This window comes from Alosa sapidissima, chromosome 14 (assembly GCF_018492685.1).
Source record: "Alosa sapidissima isolate fAloSap1 chromosome 14, fAloSap1.pri, whole genome shotgun sequence".
NCBI classification, from domain to species: Eukaryota; Metazoa; Chordata; class Actinopteri; order Clupeiformes; family Clupeidae; genus Alosa; species Alosa sapidissima.
Window position 1 is genome coordinate 18,904,382 of NC_055970.1, and position 22,023 is coordinate 18,926,404.

Below are 22,023 nucleotides of genomic sequence, written 5' to 3' on the forward strand. Positions count from 1 at the left end.
CAGCCATGCACACGCATACGCAGGTACGCACACACACACACACACATGCACGCACGCTCACACACATGCGCACGCACATACACAACTTTGCTGCACTGCTCAGCCATGTGCATACACACATACACACATACACAAGCACACAAACACACAGACACACAACTGTAACAAGCTGATCAACCATGATTGCACAGATTGTAGCTCAGTTTGACTCCAGGTCAACTGTCTGAGATTTGTAATTGTTGTGTGTGTGTGTGTGTGTGTGTGTGTGTGTGTGTGAACCTACAGAGCAGCATTTCTCGGAGGTAGTTCAGGGAGAGGAGTTCATGGCACTCTCACTGCAGCAGGTCTGCAGTCTCATCGCCAGCGACAAACTCACCGTGTCCTCAGAGGAAAAGGTAAGATGCATGTTTACATACATACTGTACAAACACTCACACACACACACATATAACACACCATGTTTACATACATACATACACTCACACACACATATAATACACCATGTTTACATTAGGGCTGTCAAAATAACTGATTAATTTCGATTAATTAATTTGAGAAAAAATAACTGATTAAAAAAAAAAAAATAACGCAGATGAATCGATTCCGTATGACCTTTGACCCCGAGCCGTTGTAGTCAGTAACCATTAGACTGTAAAATGAAGGAGAGAGAAGAAAATGTGCTGCCTAGATCATTGATTGGAACATTTACTTTTCAAAAACGGCTTGATGGTGTTGATAAAAATAAAGTGTTAATTAAAACAAAGTCCTCTGCAATGTCTGCAGCAAAGAATTTGTATATCACCGGAGTTCATCAACTCTAAAGTCGCACATCATTGCAAAGAAATAGTGTTGACATTGAGGGGAGTGATACTTTATTTTCATTTTGTCCCCTAGGTTATATCTGTGGCCTGAAATACCTTGTATGTGATAAAAAAAAAAAAATCGATTGACAGCCCTAGTTTACATACATACGTACACTCACACATATAACACACTTTTTTGTTTTTTGTCTGTGGAGGAAATGATGCCTACTCAGAGTTAACTCATAAAGGAGGGTCTTCTTGGGTAGAAAGGCTGGGTGCAAACATACACACACACACACACACACATGGGTCATTCCACGTCAATTCAACCAGGGCCAACGCACTTAGGTCTCAAAAAATTCTGAAAAAATTACCAGGTGTACCTATGTTATCCAGGAGACACACTGTAAAATTACTTTTATGTAAGATCAATACTTTCCAAGATACAGCCAGTTTTACAGGTGGAGGGGGGTGTCGATTTTGTTCAGCCTCTTTTTTTTGTCGAAGTTCACAAGCCCATAGCACAAGAACTAAACCATGTAGGAGGCTCAAATTTTGCATGCTGGTACATAAATAGGAATAGTAGGTATCAAAATCATCACATTTGGTCTGGATGATCCTGCATGGTCATAACTGTCCCTCAAAGTTGATCAAAATTGTATTGGAGTTTTTGGCTGGGCTCTGTTTAGCCCTTCAGAAGAGATATTTGTACTCAACATAGGGTCTTGATTTATTTCCCCTATTGAGATAAGTAGAAAGACTCTCACAAAAAGCAATAAACAGAACATACATTCCTTCAGGGTATGAACAGCAGACCTCACAAGTCTGAAAAACAATTTTGGATCTCATTTTCAGAGTGCCTTAACACTGTCTTTGTATATTCCCACAAGGTGTTTGGGTGCTCTGAAAATGAGAACCAAAATTATTTTTCATTTGCATTGAGCTCAGTGAGCATCAAACCAGCTACTGTAATAGGGTTATTTCAGTTAGCCTATTAGCTGGTTTGATTTGCATTGATGAGCACCAAACCAGCTAATAGGCTAACTGAAATAACACCCATGCCAATCTCTAGGTATGGTGAAGGGTATGTGATGATGTGGGGCTATTTTAATTCCAAAGGCCATGGTAACTTTATCAGGATGCACAGTATTCTGGATCCATTTAAAAATAAAAATCTGCCTGTCTCTATGGGAATTTAACATAGGGGTGCCAATACTTATGACCCCTGTATTTTAAGGAAGAACATTTATTTATTTATGATACATTATTCATTCACTAAGAAAATTGGTGCCCTTAAAGGTTAGATATTTCCTCATTTTTCACTTAAGGCATTAAGATCAATTTCCAAAAGATGATTTTATATTCCTCTTTTCAGTCAACTTTAGCATGGGTGCCAATACTTTTGGCCAGCACTGTATGCTATCAGGGCGTACTACAACAGAAACATAGGCATACCAGACCAAATTAAAATGTCTTATTATTATTATTATTATTATTATTATTGTTATTGTTATTATTATTATTTTTTATTTATTTATTTATTTATTTATTTATTAATTAGCTCTTACTTAAACAGTGAAGACTAAGACATTTTAGTACTGAGCACACCGACAATGTTTGTCTCTTAAAGTTAAAGTTGACTGTTATTCATATTCGCGACATGGCCTCGTAATGGCAGGTACAGGAATGGAATCCAGGCCGCTTATATCCACCATGCCCAATATCCACCATGCCCCTGCTCCACCATGCCCCTGCTCCACAATGCCCAATATCCACCATGCCCAATATCCACCATGCCCCTGCTCCACAATGCCCAATATCCACCATGCCCCTGCTCCACAATGCCCAATATCCACCATGCCCAATATCCGCCATGCCCAATATCCACTATGCCCAATATCCGCCATGCCCAATATCCACCATGCCCCTGCTCCACCATGCCCAATATCCGCCATGCCCAATATCCGCCATGCCCAATATCCACCATGCCCAATATCCGCCATGCCCAATATCCGCCATGTCCAATATCCACCATGCCCCTGCTCCGCCATGCCCAATATCCGCCATGCCCAATATCCGCCATGTCCTATATCCGCCATGCCCAATATCCGCCATGCCCAATATCCACCATGCCCCTGCTCCACCATGCCCCTGCTCCACCATGCCCAATATCCGTGTGCAGGAATGGTATTCTAGTACTGCTGCTTCACACCAGAAAACTGGAATGGCAACAATACACCAGGAAATGGGCAAGAAAATACCACTCAGACTGAGAGTTAAACTAAAATGGCATGAAAATAAAAACAATCCAGCCCTGCCCTTTGTGTGTGTGTGTGTGTGTGTTACTTGAGGTCAGCACACACACACTCATTCTTTCCTCCATCTGTGTTTTTTGTATACCCCCCCCCCCCCCTTTTCTCCCCTTCATCACCCCCCCCCCCCCCTTCCCTTCCTCCTGTCTAGGTGTTTGAGGCCATGGTGGCCTGGATTAATCATGATAAGGAGGCTCGTTTGGAGCACATGCCCAAACTTATGGAGCATGTCAGGCTGCCTCTGCTCTCCAGAGATTACCTGGTCCAGGTGAGTCGGATATGTAACCTATAGGTCACCTGGCCCATGTGATTCTGATCTACAGAATCTGTATATAACCTGGTCAGGTGAGTCTGATGTACTGTATGAAGAAGCTGGATTTGGGGTTTTTTGTCGTTGGTGCATCACATAGGTAACTCAAGCTGCACACCTTACCTGCTCTGGAGCTGGTCAATTGCATGCATGGTGACCATAGAACGGACTGGTCAAAATAACATCAAACGTGTTTGATTGAATCTGGATAGTGTCAACAATGGAAATATTCACAAAGGATTCAGATCTGTCACCCAAACACACATAACGATTCCTGCTATGACTGAACACCGCGACTACCATTGACTCCCTCAGATATCCCATGATTATCATGAACGTCGGGCTTAAAAATGGGAAGCTCTGTTCCTAGCTTTAGATGACCTAGTCCAGATGTCAGTTAGATTGTCCAGATGTGTCCTGCTTTTAAAACATGTAGATTACCTGGTCAAGTTAAAGCTGCAGTTGGCAAGTCTGACAGATGAGAGGGGAGGGGACCAAAATGTTGAATTTTTACAACTCTCATGCCCCTCCCCCACTACCACCGAGCACCCTCTCATCGAGTTTGTGCTCGTCAATGCGCACCAGACTGCACCAGACTGTGATTCAGTCAGATCTCACACAGCCCTGCTCTGATTGAACCAGAAGGACCTGGAGCTGTGGATTTTTGCAAAACAAATAACAGACTCTAGGTGGAGCTAGAAGTGTGGGTTTTTTTCTAAAACTGGCTGATTTATGTTGTTCTGTCGGAGCATAATGTCAGTTTCAGTGAATATGATCAAAGAAATCTTGCCAACTGCAGCTTTAAATCATATTTAAATCATAGTTATTAAGATGGCCTGTCCCAGATAAGCACCTCTCTGCTGACTGACTATACACATTTCATGTTCTAGGAGTGTCTGTTGTTGGTTTGTTTTATAGATGACATTATCTAGATGAGTGTGTTTGTTGTGATGTCAAGTAGTCCTGAGGTGCATTCAAATTTGCGAACGCTCGCAAACAGTTTGAGGAGGTAGCTCTCCGCGAACATGTTGGGAGCTGGATGGAGAGTTACCATGGAGATGGAATGTTTACACAAAACCATTCAAATTTATCTGTTCATACAAACATGTTAGCCGCGAATGTTCGCCTCTGTTCAACGAATTTGAACGCACCCCTGGTGAGCAGGTGGCCACTGATTAACTTGACGCTGATGGTGGTGACACACATTCAGTGCTGCTCTTTGATTTCTTTCTGTCAGCGCTGACAAACACACACACTCAGTCACACACAGTGTGATTCTACAGGGCTGAGTAGATACAGGGAAAATGCCCTTGACCGTTAAACAGCATCTCCCCTTTGTGTTGTATAAGCAAGCTGTCATTTTTCAAAGGTGTTAAATGTGTGTATGTATACTTTGTGTTTGTGTGTGTGTGTGTAGAGGGTGGAGGAGGAGGCTCTCATTAAGAATAATAACACCTGTAAGGACTTCCTGATTGAGGCCATGAAGTATCACCTGCTCCCAGCAGACCAGCGCCACCTCATCAAGACTGACCGGACACGACCACGCACACCCGTCAGTCTGCCAAAGGTACACACACACACACACACACACACACACACACACACACACACACATACGTACACACACACACATACACCATAACATATGTCTGCCAAAGATATTTTAGCGCACGCACTTACACACATGCTATTCAGACTGCCAGAGGTATACACACACACACACACACACACCCACGATGCCAGTCAACCTGTCACTGTCATAACCTGTCATATGATATTGCACCTCATAGTTATTCTATATATGAATATTTGTGTGTGTGTGTGTGTGTGTCAGGTGATGATCGTGGTGGGTGGACAGGCCCCAAAAGCCATCCGGACGGTAGAGTGTTATGACTTCCAGGAGGAGCGCTGGTACCAGGTAGCAGACCTGCCATCCAGACGCTGCCGAGCAGGTAGGACATGGTGTCCGCTTGGTTCAGGTCCGGAGCAAGAGGTAGTCTGCACACGGAGAAGGTCTCGGGTGGGTGGGTGGCTGGTAACTCTGGGGCAACAGGGTTCAGGTATGGAGTGGGGGATTAGTCAAGTCAGAAATCTCAGAGAGCTTTATTCACTGCACCGGAGACCCACGTTGTGTGGCTAACAGACGCAGTCTGAGGTTCCACAGAAAAGACACACTTCTTATAGAACAATCAAACAGTTTACATCTCCAAGGTATGACAGGAATGAAGATGAGTTCATCACCTGTTCTGCACAACATTGTATACAAGGATGTAACCCCTAACAACCGACATCAGTGACATTTACCCAAAGGCTGACCTAACACACATGAAGGCGCCAACCCCTCTTGAAGGAGATGGCGACGCCAACTCAGGGCCTCTTCTATCTCAACAAACAAGCACTTAGGCCCAATCACCTTGAGGAAAAATGCCACTGATGCACATCTTTCATCAACCCACATGTTGGACGTCATTTTTAAACATGGCGTCAGCACACTGAGGGCCAGATGTACGTACATTGCGAACGTAGCGTTATCAGCATACAACCGCAAACCACAGATTGTGAACGCTGTCAGACCCAAGTTTCCGTCGTATTTATCAAACTAGTGTAAACTGCACCTTTCTCTGCCTTTCTCCGCCCATAAACGCAATTTACGAATGTCCACAACTGAACGGCAGAGCCTACATACAAGCGCAGTTGAATGAAGTTAACTGATGACAACATTAAAAAGAATCAAACGTTTAGCGATCATGAAATAATACCATACATGATAAGATGTCAACAAGCAGGGAGATAATGAAGATCAGTAGTTTTACTCAAACTACTTGTGCACGTAGGCTATGAAAAATTGGTCAAATCTAGCAAGTAGGAAAGTTTAAGTGAATGAAGTGAAAGTAAAAGTAAGACCTTCGAAAGGCCAACGAAAGTTAAGGTTGCTTTTGATAGTACAAATACTTACAAAACTGGTGCTCTAAATAGCGATTCTGTTGTCTTTGAGAGGTTCTCTTATTGACGCATTGAACGGAAGTATTTAGGCGCAGAATAGACGTGCGCTTTCAGGAGCAGTCTTTGTACATACCGCGGAATACATAATTAGGCGCTCTTTACTCTTCCCCTTCCATCTTTTTACGTTAAACTCCCACTTTCCCCTGGATACTCCCATGAATGCATATGCATGACATGAAAAACGCAATTAGCCATTTTCAGCTCCCGCAACAGGCAGGTTGCGCTTTTACATCATTGCGGTCTGTTTGTACATACCTCACAATGATTTTACACGCACCTTGCGAAACAAATACGCCTGAAGTGGGCGGAAAAGCGTTAGTACATCTGGCCCCGAGTATACTTTTGGCTGAATTATCTAGCATAGCATTTGCCATTGGAATGAATGGGGCTGAAGCTTCCTCCCTCTGTCCAGTTCTGTGTAGCACCTCCATGGTTCTGGGGGTAGTGGAGGAGGTCGGTGAATGGGACGGGATGGGGTGTGGTCTGAATCCGAGCACGTGGGACTGGTTATGTGGTTGCCCAGCAACATTGCTCAAAAATGATGTCCCATGTTCATCACCTTGAGAGATTAGTGTTAGGGGCTAGCTGGTAGTTACGTGGAAGGGGTTAGTGCTAACATAGAGTGTAGAGATAGGTCTTGATATTCCCCAATGTGTTAAGAGATGGCATATTAGGTTATCTCAGGATGACTGGCTTTAATATGATGTGTTAAACCATATTTTATAGCTATACTGTGTGTGTGTGTGTGTGTGTGTGTGTGTGTGTGTGTGCGTGTGTGTGCAGGTGTGGTGTTTATGGGGAGTCGTGTGTATGCAGTGGGGGGGTTTAACGGATCTCTGCGCGTGCGGACGGTGGACATGTATGATGGCGGGCGTGACCAGTGGACAACTGTGGCCAGTATGCAGGAGAGGCGCAGCACACTCGGAGCCGCCGTGCTGGGAGACCTGCTCTACGCCGTGGGAGGGTTCGACGGCAGCACAGGTACACACACACACACACACACACACACACACACATACACACAAGCATGCACCAAAATGCAACAAGAAAGAAGCCACAGTATTTGGAGATCTGCTCTGTGCTGTAGGATATTGTAGGAGGAACACACACACACACACACACACACACATTGAGTTCATCAAGTCATTTAAGAAAACCTTAAGGAGAGAGAGACTGACTGAATCCACTTTCTAAAACTGCAAGTAGAACCTCTCTAACAATAGCATCATTATGACATATTAAATTAACGTGTGTGTGTGTGTGTGTGTGTGTGTGTGTGTGTGTGTGTGGGGGGGGGGTTGGGGTGAGAGAGAGAAAACCCACTGGCACGCTGACCTACATCTGATGGTGTCACATTGAATGTGTGTCTTTGTTGTCCAGAGACTGTGTGTGTGTGTGTGTGTGTGTGAGAGAGAGAGAGCGAGCAGTCAGTGATACAGGCTGTCGTTTGTTTAATGATCTCTGTTTCTCTCTGTCCTGCATTCTTTCTCTAATCCACTTTCTCTTCCTCCTTTTACTGCCCTCTCTCTCACTCCTCTTCATTTCTTTTCTTCCTTCACTTCCTTCACCTCTTTCTTTCGTCTTTTCTTTTCATCCACGCCTCCCCCCCTCCCCTTCCATCAGGTCTGTCCTCTGTAGAGGCCTACAGCTGGAGGTCCAATGACTGGACGTTTGTGGCCTCAATGAACACCAGACGCAGCAGCGTCGGCGTGGGAGTGGTGGACGGTAAGAGACGCCACGCCGCCAGCAGCATGATTCATCAGCATGACTCATCACCATCTATTAAGGCATTGTTTTAAACCCTGTATAGAGCACAGCCAATCACAGGCTGGGTGTGTTCATGTGGTTTAATGTGTGTGTGTGTGTGTGTGTCTGCGTGTCTGCGCGTGTGCGTGCGCATGCTCGTGGGTGTGTGTGTGTGTGTGTGTGTGTGTGTGTGTGTGTGTGTGTGTGTGTGTGTGTGTGTGTGTGTGTGTGTGTGTGTGTGTGTGTGTGCAGGTAAGCTGTATGCAGTAGGAGGATATGATGGTGCATCTCGTCAGTGCCTGAGTACAGTAGAGGAGTTTGACCCTGTCAGGAACCAGTGGGTTTATGTGGCCGACATGAGCACCAGACGCAGTGGAGCAGGTGACACTCACACACTCAGACACATTAATCATCACACTACACCCTAGCAAGTTTTCATTATTAATCTGTCACAGTTAAAGGTATACTATGCAGGTTTAGGTATTTTTGGCGACTGTAGAGCTCCCACTAGAGTCACAATATATGTATATTTTACTCTGCTGTTGTAAATAGCAAACTTCCTGTGACTTATCCCCCCTGTACACAGTGAAAATGCTTTTATTGTGGAGGTGAAGGATTAACAACAGGCAAAAATCTACAAAGAGCTATAGATTTTGTTGAGCCGCCGTTCTTGAAGTTGCATGGCTGGTTTTCTTGGTAGCGACTTGCTATGTCTATGCTGTATAGCTATGCTAGGTGAACGATTCACCTATTATAAGTTCGTTTACCATCAAATTGGCTTCGTAAAGGTGAAAATCTTGCATAGTGTACCTTTAATGTGTACTGTGACAGTTTGCTTTTTGTTGTAGTGTGCTGTAGTTTTGCTGTAGTGTGCAAGTTGCCATATTAGTGGCCGATGTGGTTGTGACTGGTGTTGTTTGTCTAGGTGTGGGCGTGCTGGGGGGCCAGCTCTACGCGGCCGGGGGGCATGACGGCCCACTGGTGAGGAAGAGCGTGGAGGTGTTTGACCCCCCCAGCAACACCTGGAGACAGGTGTGCGATATGAACATGTGCCGCCGCAATGCAGGTGAGTTCGCCATGCACCACATCACTACAGCAATGTTACTGTGTAGCTGGAATGAGACAGGAGACAGAACATAGCCATACACAGCTGAGCATGTGAAAACTTCATGTTCCATTTATTTGGTGCAAAAAATGAAAAGCCAATTTACCAACATCGGTGTTGATCTGGGATAAGGGATGTAAAGTATTAATAAAAATGGATTTCAAAGTGAACTAAGGAAGAAGTATCCTAGAAATCTGGACTCTCCCTAGGGGCAGCAAATGTAATTTGCAGCCAGGGTAGTCTAGCAACTCTCCGTTGGTTTGCGAGCTGGAAAAATTAAACTTCAATCAGGCCAATCACATCGTTTATGGAGTTGGTGGGCGGGCTTAATGGCAGAGTTGCGATGATTCCGCGCTAATTCCCTGCTACTTGAAAACAAAGAAGATGGATGCTGCTGCTGGCGAACAGCGCGACACGAGTTTGATCAACTAGCCAACTAGCTCCGCTGGTGGGAAAACGCATGGGAGTTGTAGCGGTATCCTATTGCGTGCAGAGGGAATTTGAAAGATAACCGTTTGATCTTGATGTGGGTCTGGTTCATCAGGCTAAGGAAGAAAAGTAACTCGCAAAATCTTAGAAACAAAAGAAAGATCATGTTGGAAGGGAAATGCATGGAGAGAGGACTGTCCACCATTCTGGTCTAGTTCACAGCAGGGCTTGAAAACAAAATTATTTTTCAAACGTTCCGTTCCGAACGGTTCAGGTAGGCCTATGTTTAACGTTTTCGTTCTTGCATGCGTTCCGCCACCAACATATCGGTCCTGAACCGGTTCGGAACGCAAAATATCGTTCGTTCTTAAAGTTCCGGCAGTGTTTGGCGGGCCTATCAAGTCTATTTTTGTGGACTTTACCTTAGAATAGACGTACTCATTATTTCCCCTTGATTTAGCCTATACCGTAGCTATGCCCAAAAATAATAAATCACAGGCGGCATCCAAAAACATTCAGATGGGCTATCCATCCCATAGCCTACAGACTTACTGTAGGCCTAACCTATGCCTATAAATAATTTCTTATCAAAAATATTTCTGGATACGTGCTAAACTCCTTACCTGGTTGTAGCCTAAGTTTTATCCATATGGAGATCTTCAAAGGCTTGCGCTATAATTCCAACCCTGTTTATAAACGAACCTGTCTGTTGCTGACAAGGCCTATCTCAAATTTCCCGTTTAACTCTTCTACATAGAATAGGCTATAATTGCGCAAACATTTCAAATCCCGACTTTAAAACGACAAGGCGTGGACAGGCAAAATAGGCTATTACGCATAGGCTACAAACAATTTCCAAATGAGTTTCAGTAGCCTACGCTACGAGCTGGCCTAAGATCCGAAGTGGCAGACGGATAGGTTACATTACAACAGCAAGACAAAATATACACATTTGGACCAAAGGTCCATTTATTCGTTTTTTTTTTTCAAACTGCAGAAATCAAATTATTAGGCTGTTATATAGAGAACGAAAAAAAACGTTATTAACCGGTTTTGTGGATTTCAGAACAACGTTTCTGTTCCGGAACAGTTGAAGACCATTTTGTTTTCGTTTCCGTTTCCGCTCCTCGTAAAATTCCGTTCGTTTTCGGTTTTCGTTTTCGTTCCTTGAACCGTTTCGGAGCCCTGGTTCACAGTGATGGGTTCTAAAACAATGCTCTGTACTGAGATGGAGACTGTGGTAAATTGCGTCTAATGAATTCAGTGTAAATTGGGCTGTGTGCATACACACAATATCACCATAGTGAAAGACTGACATTATAGTACACTGAACAATAGTCCCTCTGTTTTCTAGAGAGAAACATGGCCTGATACTCACCAGTGCACCCAAACACGATCACATGTGTTTTAAATGATAGTGCCTAGCCAAAGAGCCAGCTATTTAATATGCAACCTGCTTAATTTGAGTTCCATTCCCATGTGTTTTAAATGATTGCAGGGAACACGTGTAGGCGTCCTGGCGCTCACTGTATGAGAGGGGTCAGTGGGTTAAGCATCATAATCACATACATGAGGGTGGTCTATTATGGGATGCAAGTGGAAACAGAATGCTTTCTAATATACACTCACATATCTATATCAGTATGTCTTTGGTATCTTACATGTTTCTCAGGGCGTTCCATGTACTGTACTGTATGTGTGTAGCATGCTGGAAGGTACCCGGATCTAGGAAGCATGTGACATTATCCTCACCTGTGATCTCACTGTTTCCCGTGTGTGTCCCTCTTGGACGGTTTCCCCTGAGGTGCTCTGTCTGGCAGATGTTTTCACTGATAAAGTCTGAACTCACCAAAGGCCACAGGCACAGTGGCTGAATAAAATTAAATACTGATTGCATTGGTCAGAGCGGGTCAGGCCCGAAATGCGTTCAAATTCGGAAACATAGGCAAATGCGAGGCATTTGAGAACGAGAACGAGAACGATTGCGAAGGAAGACGACAAAATATTTTATCATAAGTGCCTTTCGTTTACACGGCGACAGCGCCATCGGGGCTTGAAGACGCAAAAATCTGAAGACTCCTTCCAGAGTGTAGAGTTTTGAAGACGACCCGGGTTCCGTCTAAACGGCTAAACCAAAGATCTTTGATTACCTCTCTGGCTAAACTGTCAAATTAGAATGTCTGCGCGTGACGTACCGGGGCTCTATCACACCACCACCCAGCGGTCTGGAATGCATATCCGATCGAATATCACATACTCTTGCGTCTTCATATAAACAAAGGTTTCCTCCTGAGAATGCTCGTCTAAACGCGAATAAAAAAATGAAGATGAGACGCCACTTCTGCGTCTTCTCTTTTCATCGTCACCGTATAAACGTAGCCTAAGATGGTAGTTCTCTCCCTTGGTGGTGCTTGTCTTTCTCCACGTTCTCCTCCGTTCACCGTGTGTCGGTGATGATGAGCTCTTTGTGTGGTGCTCACCTGCGAACATACAGTGGAGCTGGACGTGGGCTGGACGAAGGGTTACCGTGACAATAGAATGTTTACACCGTGACCATGTTGGACAAATCTGACTGTTCAGATGAAACGTTGCCACGAACGGCGAACGTTTGTCAACTGTTCGCCAACTGAATTGGAACGCCCCTCTGATCAGAGATCACATTAGCTGAGCTGACCGCTGTGTCCTGCCCTGTCCCCAGGTGTGTGTGCCATTAATGGGATGCTGTACGTGGTCGGGGGAGACGACGGCTCCTGTAACCTCTCCTCTGTGGAGTTCTACAACCCAGCCGCAGACAAGTGGAGCCTACTGCCCATCAACATGGGCAATGGACGGAGCTATGCAGGTAACACACACACACACACACTCGCACAGAGACACACACTCACACACTTTGAAAGTTCATCTACACCATACTCACATGGTCAATTTCTTCAATCTCTCACTGTCTCTCTTTTGTACAGGTGTCTCAGTCATTGACAAACCATCATGACAATCAGCCCCCACCATCAGTAACTTCCCTTGGACCAATCACAAGATAGACTGCAGTCCACCGGAGACCATGATGACCAATCAGAAAACAGACTGCAACCACCTGGGGTCCACCTGGGGCAGTCAGGCAGAAGACTGTGACCCAGACACTGACTGATTTACCCATCAGCCCCTGCTGGTGCACGCCGCATGCTGACCCAACCTCCAATCCCTGACTGCGCTGTCTGGAGTGGCCCCACCCTCCCTGAGATGGACGTACCCTTTCCTTCAATCAGAGAATGGCATGTAGCTACGCTACGCCCCCTTCCTTGACACTGTGGACAGGTCAAAAGCAAGGGCAAAAGTCAGTTGACCACTTCAAGCGAAGCACATTTTAAATCACTTTATTGAAGTTACAGAGGGAACTCACAAACTCCAAAGAACCATTACTGATGGATTGCTAGTTCCCTTTGATGGAGGAGTGGATTAACATCATGTGATGACTGATGACTGGAGTTCAGAAAGTCCATTGTGTGTGGAACAGGGTGGAGTGTTCCACGTGCAACCGTGCCAACCAGTTCCATCTCTGCTCTACTACTGATTCTTTTGCCATTTGGGGGAGCAGCAAGAATTATCTTGACCTCTCTCTACCTCCCATCCTCCAACAGGAACCATTCCCACCTCTCCTCCCCCAACCCCCAACAGGAAACATCCTTCCCTCTCTTCCCCATACTCAAACAGGAACCATTCCAACCTCTCTACCCCCATCCTCCAACAGGAACCATTCCAACCTCTTACCCCACATTCTCCAATAGGAACCATTCCAACTTCTCTACCCCAACCCTCCAATAAGAACCATCCTCACACTCCAACTTTATGCTATAGACCAGAAGCAGTGCCACCTCTGACACACAGGGAGCGCCAGTGAGCTGCTGTGTGTGTGTGTGTGTGCGTGTGTGTGTGTGTGTGAATGTGCAACCAAATAGGCAGACAGCAATCTAAACCTATTCTCACTTTCAGGAATACAGTCAAGCACTTCTCTCTCTCTCTCTCTTCTCTCTCTTCTCTCTCTCTCTCTCTCTCTCTCTCTCTCTCTCTCTCTCTCTCTCTCTCTCTCTCAATATCCTTCCTTTATTCTTTGTTTCCTTCCTTTATTCTCCCCTCTTCCTGTCTCTCTCTGTCTCTCTCTGTCTCTCTCTTTCTCTACGTTCTCCTGTGTGTTGGTGATGAGCTCTTTGTGTGATGCTCACCGTTGAAACACAACTGCAAAAGAGATTTGTGTGCCAGTCTGACTGATGGAACAGAGATAATAATCTGTTCTGTTCTGTAGTAGCTGTCTGAGATGTGTCTCAGACGTGTCCAGTATTTATCCCGGATGTCTCAGTGATGTCTCGTAGATTGATCTGCCTGTAATGAGGCCTGAGGAGGAGGACGTGCCAAGCCAACTCTACATTAATCCTTAAGGATGTGATGAGACACTGACCAGCCCAGTGGATCTCGGCATGGCTGTGGCTTTACTCTGTCATATTATATCATGATCTGGGGATGAACTGGCCCCCTCGGATGTAACACCACGCTGAGAGATTGACCTGGCTATGCTGTGCGGGGCTCCATTGCTGGTCATCGGAGACCCGTCAGACTCACGTTCACAGACTCTCACAGCGTGAAACCAGCCCCTCCTGAGTCCTCTGGTGGAAGGTGAACTACAGGGTTTCTGAGGGATGGGAGCAGGGGGCTCATCTCTTCTCAACAGTGTCAATGTTAAGCACATGTCTTTGTGTGTGTCACAAGCATATATTCCATATGATTGCAAAAGAATTGTTTACTTTTTTGCCTTAGAGGTCCAGTCTCTCTAGTCTCCGTTGGAGTTCTTGAAATATACAATGCATTTGTAGAGTTGCCATGGTTATTATGATATACATATGAAAGGACATGACCGCTTAACCCCTTTTTGTAATGTTTTATAACGTCCCCACCCAGCTGGTCAGAAATAATGCACAATAGCGTCGTGTCTGGAGTCCACTTGAGCACTGAGTGAATGAAATAGTAAATTTGCGATTTTGTAATCCTCTAATCCTCTTGTGTAGCACAGTAGTTTAGCAAATGTTCATTACAGGTTAGCTGCCAACAATGACCTGACTTACTCCAAGCACAAAAACAACAAAGCTTTGGCTTCTACTTTTCTGTTTTCTGCCACCAGAGAGATTGAATGAGTTAAAAACTACTCTTCACAGTATCGCTAATCTGTTGGATTGTGCCAGCCAGGTGGAAGAGCCTGTTACCAACGAGCTCGCGTTCACAAAATAAATTAAGGATAAGAGCCTGTTGACTGTATCATATGCATTTACAAATGAAGATTACGTGAACATATCCTAATTGTGTATGGGGCACTTTGGTGTGGTCACCCGCTAAAACTTTTGCGACCCATGAATGATGTACCCTGTCACGTATGCATATGGAATGTACATAATCATGGAGAAGAAAGTCTGTTAACGGCAAGTTAGCTCAAGAAAATGAGGACCATGCAGTCAGTGCGATTGAAGCGATGGCTACAGAATACACTAAGTGGCTGTGGACTTAGTCAGATAGCGGGGGGGGGGGCACTCTGCCCGGTGTTCTGGTATTTTACGCAAGAAGGTTTGATGACCAGGTCTCTGACTATGCACATCCTGCAAGTGGCGTCATGTTGGTGCTGATGGCAGTCACACGCCTGTTTCACACTACGGAAGACATTTGACCTGCTCACCTGGGTTGTTCAATTGTACAGTGTAGTTGATGCTCAACAGATGTTTTAACTGTATCTATACGAAATGTGTTGAAGGAAATAAAGAAATGTACTGCTGTCTGATGAGTCTTTGTCTCGTTTAGTTTGGTTTTGTTTTGCTCCCTAATAGGCTCTTGTCAAATAAACAAATGTCAAAATATCACCAAAATACAACTAAAGGAAAATGGATACATCAGTTAAATCCATGGATTTTTACTTTTTTTTATTTACCACAAGAGGGCGCCAGTATCACACTTTGATTTGTCAGATTTACTCTGTTATATAAGCTATTTTGTAAGGGCAGTAGCCTAAGTCATTGTTGGTCTGGGCCTATTTATAAAACGTAGCTGGTCAGAATGGTTCTTACTCCATCAGTAAGTAGGTGTGACTAGACTGCAATAGACATAATTCGCTTCTCCTTTGTGTCTGATTGCCACTGAATTAGCCAAGCTTTTCCATGCCCAATATTTAACTACATTTATTGGTGTAGACCTAATTGCATTCATTTGCTTTAGGAAAATTAAGGAAAATTGGAAATTATGCACCACATTATTGAGACTGGATAAACTTGGATAAATCTTTTGCAAGGGTAGAGAAAAGAAATATTGGCTTGCATACAACAGGCAGGCAGGGAACATTATATAAGTTTCAGCATCCTAAACAACACCAGTGTGTGCAAGAACTCCCTGAGCTGAGTTGGGCCAGATATCCAGTCTATTACAAATGAATGAGACTTGTGGATCAAAATAGCTCAAGCATCTGACAGTAGCATGCAAAGAAGCTCATCCATAATCTTTATTGACATGTATAGGCTAAATAATAACATTATATACTGACAGGTGAGTGACCGCTCATTGGACTTCAGCCAAGAGTGCAAACAAAGACACACACACAGGGTCTGTTGTCTTATGTTTGCTGGGTTAGTTAAGGATTGAACTTGGTTAATAAACTCCTTGTCAGCACTGCGGTAACTGCATTTGTATTGGGCTGTTATTGTTCAGTAATGCTATGCTTTTAAATATTGTACACTTTCCAGTTTCTGTTGGAGGAGCTCCTTTGCATATACCTCTGATAAACACTCTGGATTTACATATTCTCTGTGCTGTGTGGGAGTTACTGACAGTATTCAGAAGGTCATCTTCTCCAATGGACACAGTTGTCAGTTCAAGATCATGTTTAACATAAACTTGAAACTTAAGTGTACCTTAGTGTGTCAGTCAAGTCAAGTTTATTTCATACACAGGGGTCATTCAGTGTGCTTTACATAAACAAAAGCAAAGAGTAGTAGTAAATGACAGCAGTGTGGTAGTGTAGTGGCTAAGGAGCCCAGCTAGCATGCGATACCCAAAGACTGAATTTATGGGTTTGAAACCCTGCTGCTACCGTTGTGCCCTTGAGCAAGGCACTTAACTCAGCGAAATTAAGCTGCTTCAGCGAGTCTGGCCCTGTAAGATCTGATGTCTGTAAATCAAATGTGTCTGCCAAATGAATAAATAATAATAATACTAAAAAATAGTGAGATTGTTTGACTGGCAGAGACTACTCTTACTTTACTAAAACAGACTTTAAGAGATCACATTTCAGTCTGTCTGACTGTATGACTGGGAGTGGGGATGACCTAGACCAGTGGTTCTCAAGAGGCAGTCTTGATCACACCAGCTTCAGCAATCCAAGGCCATTATAGTTACACAGTGTCCAGGTTGGTGTGTGTGTGTGTGTGACCTGGAGGGATGGATCGATTTTCAGGGCAGACAGACGGGCTTGAGGAGGACGCTTGGGCTCCACATTCCACACTCAGCTGTGTTGTAAATAGGCTTAACTAATGGAATGGAACAATGCCATAGACAAGACAGGATCGGTATTCACAAGCCATTTATTGAGAAAATGCACATACTTGAATACAGGAGGCCTCCCCTCATTCATTAGGTTCCGGCCGGGACACTAACGTTATTGCTTATTCTTCATGGCACCAAAACGAAAACAAAAACATACAAGGAAAGAAAGAAGGGTCTGGCATGCAAGCTCAGCGCTATGTCTAGCTTATACACTGCAGCGTGGATGCGTAAGTGGGCTACTGCACGTGGGGGGGTGGGGTGGGGACACTGCAAAGGGGCCCGCAGAATAACAGCAAAACGTTTACAAAAACAAAAATGAGTACAAATGAAAAAGTCCTTTTAAAAAACAAAAAAACAAAACACAGATGGAGGACATCTTCACACTGGCAATACAAAGCATCAGCTGAGGAGCCCGACATGCAGGAAATAAGTTAACGACGGCGTCGCTCACACACACTCCGAAGCCCATATAGTGTGTATTTGCTCACGGTGTGACCAGACATGAAAAAACAAAACGAGAAAAAAAAGGATGCATTCTCTGAATGCTGTGCAAATCATAACCTTGACACCCTTCCCCCATTCCCTACATACAGACAGACATACATGCACACACACACCATGGTTATGCCCAGTGAGGTGGATACACTCTTGTGTCGGATGATGTTCTTCCTGCACTGAATATCAGTGAAAAGTTGAGTGAAGAGGGTGGTGTGTGTGTGTGTGTGTGTATCCTCACAAGTGCATCAGGATCTGAACATTGACCCCACTGCAAACTACACACCTTTACACACACACACACACTGGGGCTGCTGCTCCTCACCAGAGACGGGCCACACTGATGCGTTCATTTCTCCACTGATGGAGCCTGAGAAACCCTCACTACTGTGATGACAGCAGTTCAAATGAGCAAGGGGCACAAACGGTTCTCCAGAAACTAGCCAGCTTACCTGTGTGTGTCTGTCTGTGTCCATGTGAGATTGTTCTCAAAACTCTAAAGACTGCTGATGAGGTTGAGGACATGAGCAACACACACACACACACACACACACACACACACACACACAAATTGGAGGCTAGGTAAGGTGAGGAGGAATGTGTTGGACTGTGTCTGACACAATCATTGTTAATAGCTTACAGTGTAGTTGGGAATGTAAACCAGGTTGGTAGAGAGGGTGTTTGAGATGGAAGTGGAGTGTGTGTGAGACTGATGGTGTGTGTGTGTGTGTGTGGGAGTGAAATGAGGTTTTGGGGTGAATCAGTTGAAATGGGGGTGTTAGATGCCTGAGGTTTCCCTCCCTGCTGAGTCTTGAGGCTTGAGGCTTTCATCTCAACCTCAAACAGACTTAACTAAAGGCCATTTCTGGCCATGTATGATTATGCACCTCACCCCCCACAAACTGACTGACACGCACACGCACACACGCCACAACGCTCTGTCCTGAGCAGCCCCACCTCTCCACTGTGTGTGTGTGTGTGTGTGGGTGTGTGTGTGTGTGTGTGGCTTGCTTGGCTGTCTCTGGAGGACTTCTGCCACAGTGCAGGATGACCAGCCATCCCATAATTGTCTTTCACTTTCCTCCAGTTCTGCAGCTCACAGTCCCTCACATGTCCCTAGGAGCCTTTAGAACCACTGCTAACACACACGAGTTCCCAGAACCCTTTAGAACCGCAGCTAATCCTCAATCAGGACCTCCCTGTGTGTCATAGAACACAAAAGAAGTGAGACCAATACATGCAAGTGTGTGTAACATAATGAGTAGGGATGTCAGAAAAGGTCAGAGGAAAAAAAAAACAAAAAAAACAAACACACACAGACCAGGGGAGCAGTCCTCCTACAACACTGATATCGAGAAGCTGACTCTCACACACACACACACACACACACACACACACACACACACACACACACACACACACACACACACACACACACACACACACACAAATGCAGGAGAAGCAAATAAACACAAGGCTTTATAAAGTGTTCGCTCTTCATATGACTGAGCTGACCCACTACAACATACATAGGTTAACCATTTTATACAAGCATACCATGTATAAACACTTTTCTGCAAATATACACAAAACACACACACACATATATATACACACACACACACACATGTATACTCAGTGAAAAGAAAGTGTGAGTCTGTGTGTTGTGGCCCTGGTGATGGCCCATCTGTACCTCTGTGTGTCTAATCATGACCTCAGTAGAGATTTCTCAGTGTGAGAAATCACATGGACAAAAATAAACAAAACCATAGAAAAGAAAGTAATGCAATCAAGAAAAAACAATTACATCTGAGCGTGAAGCTTATGATGATGATAGAGGCCATAAATATAAGTCCTTATAAGTCCTTATTGTGTGTGTGTGTGTGTGTGTGTGTGTGTGTGTGTGAAAGTCTTTTCAGTCCCAAGTCAGACATACTTCAGTGTAGACGTGTGTCCGTGTATGTGTATGTGTGTGTGTGTGTGTGTGTGTGTGTGTGTGTGATAAAGAGAGAGATCAGAGGGAATAGCAGTAAGATATGTGGTCTGCCGTCGAGGGTAGGGTGACTTGAAGTAGCGTTGCTGGTTGCTGAAGCAACCTCAGGGTGGTAGAGTTTGTTAGGTTGGTTGTCGTGGCAACGACGCTCTATATGGACTTGGAGGAGTCTTGTTTGCTGATAAGCACTTCCAGGAGGCGGAGCTTGGCCTTGATGCGTTTATATTCTTTGTACTCATCCATCATGGGCAGACGGTCCTCCTTCTGAACGTTCCTGCAAACACACACACACACACACACACACGACAGCTCAGTGCATGTGTTTAAGTAGGCACACATCTATGTGCGCTGCATGTGTGTGCACGTTTAAGCCTACAGAGTATATTGTATGTGTCTGTATGTGTGTGTGTGTGTGTGTGTGTGTGTGTGTAAATGCATGACTGTGTTTGAGTGTGCGTTCCTACCTGCCGTTCTGCTGGTAGAACTCGTCCTCGAACTCCCTGATGGTTCTCCTCAGCTTCTTTTTCTCAGCCCGAGCCTTCCACAGCTGTTCCAGCAGCTCCGGCCTACACACACACACAGTTAACACCTGTCTCTGTATCAAATGTATCCAACAGATAAGAACATACATATGGTGGGGATTAGGTCCTCAGCTGTTGTGGTGTGTGTGTGTGTGTGTGTGTGACCCAGACTGTAATGGGATCATGGCACAGGTGACCGTGAGCAGGTATGCATCACATGATCCTGAAGAAAGCGGATCACAGCTGAGAACCAGCCCTGTGACATCTATGACATCCATGACATCAATGTCCAGCACTGAGTTCTGCTTTATAAAACACTCCTCTCACACAGCTACTTGGAGGTCTCTGAAACTCTGGACATGGGCTACCAGCAGTACATTAAGTGCATTAAAATATTGGACATGTGTACATACAGGTGACCAATGGACTGCCCTTTGTATACTGTTAACTGATACATAACAAAAGTACTCCAACATTCCAGCATGCTTCCCAAGTGCACGGTATTGTGTGTGTGTCGGTCTCACTCACATAGAGGACGCATGTGAGCTGGACAGCCGAAGGTCCAGGGCCACCTTCCCCGACGTCTCCTCCGGGATATGGCGCTGAGGCTGCTGGGAAGGCGGCTGCGTGGCGGGGTCCACGGTGATGATGACGTCGCCCTCGCTCCGCACTCCGACTCCTCCTCCTCCCCCGCTCCTCTCCTGGTCCTCTGTCTGCTCGTCGTTCTCCTCCACGCGCACCACCTCCTCCTCGTCCTCCTCCTCCTCCTCGATCTCGTCACAGAAGTGGGCCGTCTCCCCCTCGATGATGGGCTGCAGCGTCTGGTTACGCCGCTTACTCGAGGGAGACGCCTGGAGGAGAAGAGGGGGGAGAGAGAGAGAGAGAGAGAGAGAGAGAGAGAGAGAGAGAGAGAGAGAGAGAGAGAGAGAGAGAGAGAGAGAGAGAGAGAGAGAGAGAGATTAGGGGTTATGGTGAAGTCCAAATCTAAGAGACGGTGAGTAGGGTCTTGCTTGTGTGTGTGTGTGTGTGTTTGTTTATGTGTTACTTACGATGATAGGTGTGATGCTGACTCGTGTAAGCATCTGTTTGATGAGTCGATAGCGGTCATACAACGGCTTTACTATCAATCGCTCCTCACGGGTAACCTGCAACACACACACACACACAAAATTAGTCAACTGCTCAGGGAACCAAGAATCGGTACGTGTAAGCTGCTAGATCATTCTGCAGGAAGGTTTAGTCAAGGTTTATTCAGGTTTATTCATTACTGCATGTGTGTGTGTGTGCGCGTGTGCACAGCAGGTGTGTACTAACCGGTCGGCCGTGGAGTCCCTCAAAGTGCAGCAGGTTTTTCTGCAAGACTGTCTTCTCACCAGCAAGCTGCTCCTTGGTCATTTTCTGAAGAACACACACACACACACACACACACACACATACTTAATCACCATCGTTCTATTCCTCTACTACTCACCCACTTTTTAAAGGTTTTATTTAGATTTTATGAACAAAGTTATTTATTATTTTATATATATATTATTAATGTTATTATTTTTTAAATTAATATATATATATATATATATAATATATATATATATATATATATATATATATATATATATATATATATATATAAAATGTATTATTAATTATTCTATTCTATGCACTTTACTCTCCATTAACTTCTTTGAAAAAAAAGTGCTATATAGATATACTCACTAATCCCCCTACTGCTCATCCATG

General features: G+C 44.8%; 2 protein-coding genes across 7 annotated transcripts in view; one reads left to right on the forward strand and one right to left on the reverse strand.

Annotated features, from left to right (window-relative positions):
* klhl3 (kelch-like family member 3) overlaps positions 1-15,520 on the forward strand; it is a 19,552-nt gene extending 4,032 nt beyond the window's left edge. For both annotated transcript variants that reach the window (XM_042062424.1, XM_042062425.1), the window contains 11 exons: positions 1-23; positions 286-395; positions 3,267-3,383; positions 4,843-4,992; positions 5,260-5,377; positions 7,212-7,409; positions 8,052-8,153; positions 8,427-8,555; positions 9,100-9,240; positions 12,407-12,550; positions 12,669-15,520. The exon at positions 1-23 is cut by the window's left edge and continues 140 nt beyond it. In XM_042062424.1, the coding sequence (XP_041918358.1) occupies positions 1-23; positions 286-395; positions 3,267-3,383; positions 4,843-4,992; positions 5,260-5,377; positions 7,212-7,409; positions 8,052-8,153; positions 8,427-8,555; positions 9,100-9,240; positions 12,407-12,550; positions 12,669-12,697 (1,261 nt within the window). In that variant the 3' untranslated portion in view covers positions 12,698-15,520. The remainder of the gene's footprint in view (positions 24-285; positions 396-3,266; positions 3,384-4,842; positions 4,993-5,259; positions 5,378-7,211; positions 7,410-8,051; positions 8,154-8,426; positions 8,556-9,099; positions 9,241-12,406; positions 12,551-12,668) is intronic.
* Positions 15,521-17,294: 1,774 nt separating this feature from the next.
* Positions 17,295-22,023, reverse strand: part of fam13b (family with sequence similarity 13 member B) — a 56,865-nt gene continuing 52,136 nt past the window's right edge. For 4 of the 5 annotated variants that reach the window (XM_042062420.1, XM_042062419.1, XM_042062422.1 and 1 more), the window contains 5 exons: positions 21,598-21,681; positions 21,333-21,428; positions 20,812-21,134; positions 20,227-20,328; positions 17,295-20,036 (listed from right to left, as the gene is read on the reverse strand). In XM_042062420.1, coding sequence (XP_041918354.1) covers positions 19,913-20,036; positions 20,227-20,328; positions 20,812-21,134; positions 21,333-21,428; positions 21,598-21,681 — 729 coding nt within the window. In that variant the 3' untranslated portion in view covers positions 17,295-19,912. Of the gene's footprint in view, positions 20,037-20,226; positions 20,601-20,743; positions 21,135-21,332; positions 21,429-21,597; positions 21,682-22,023 lie in introns of those variants that run through there. The other variant, XR_006022518.1, reaches the window with a different exon arrangement.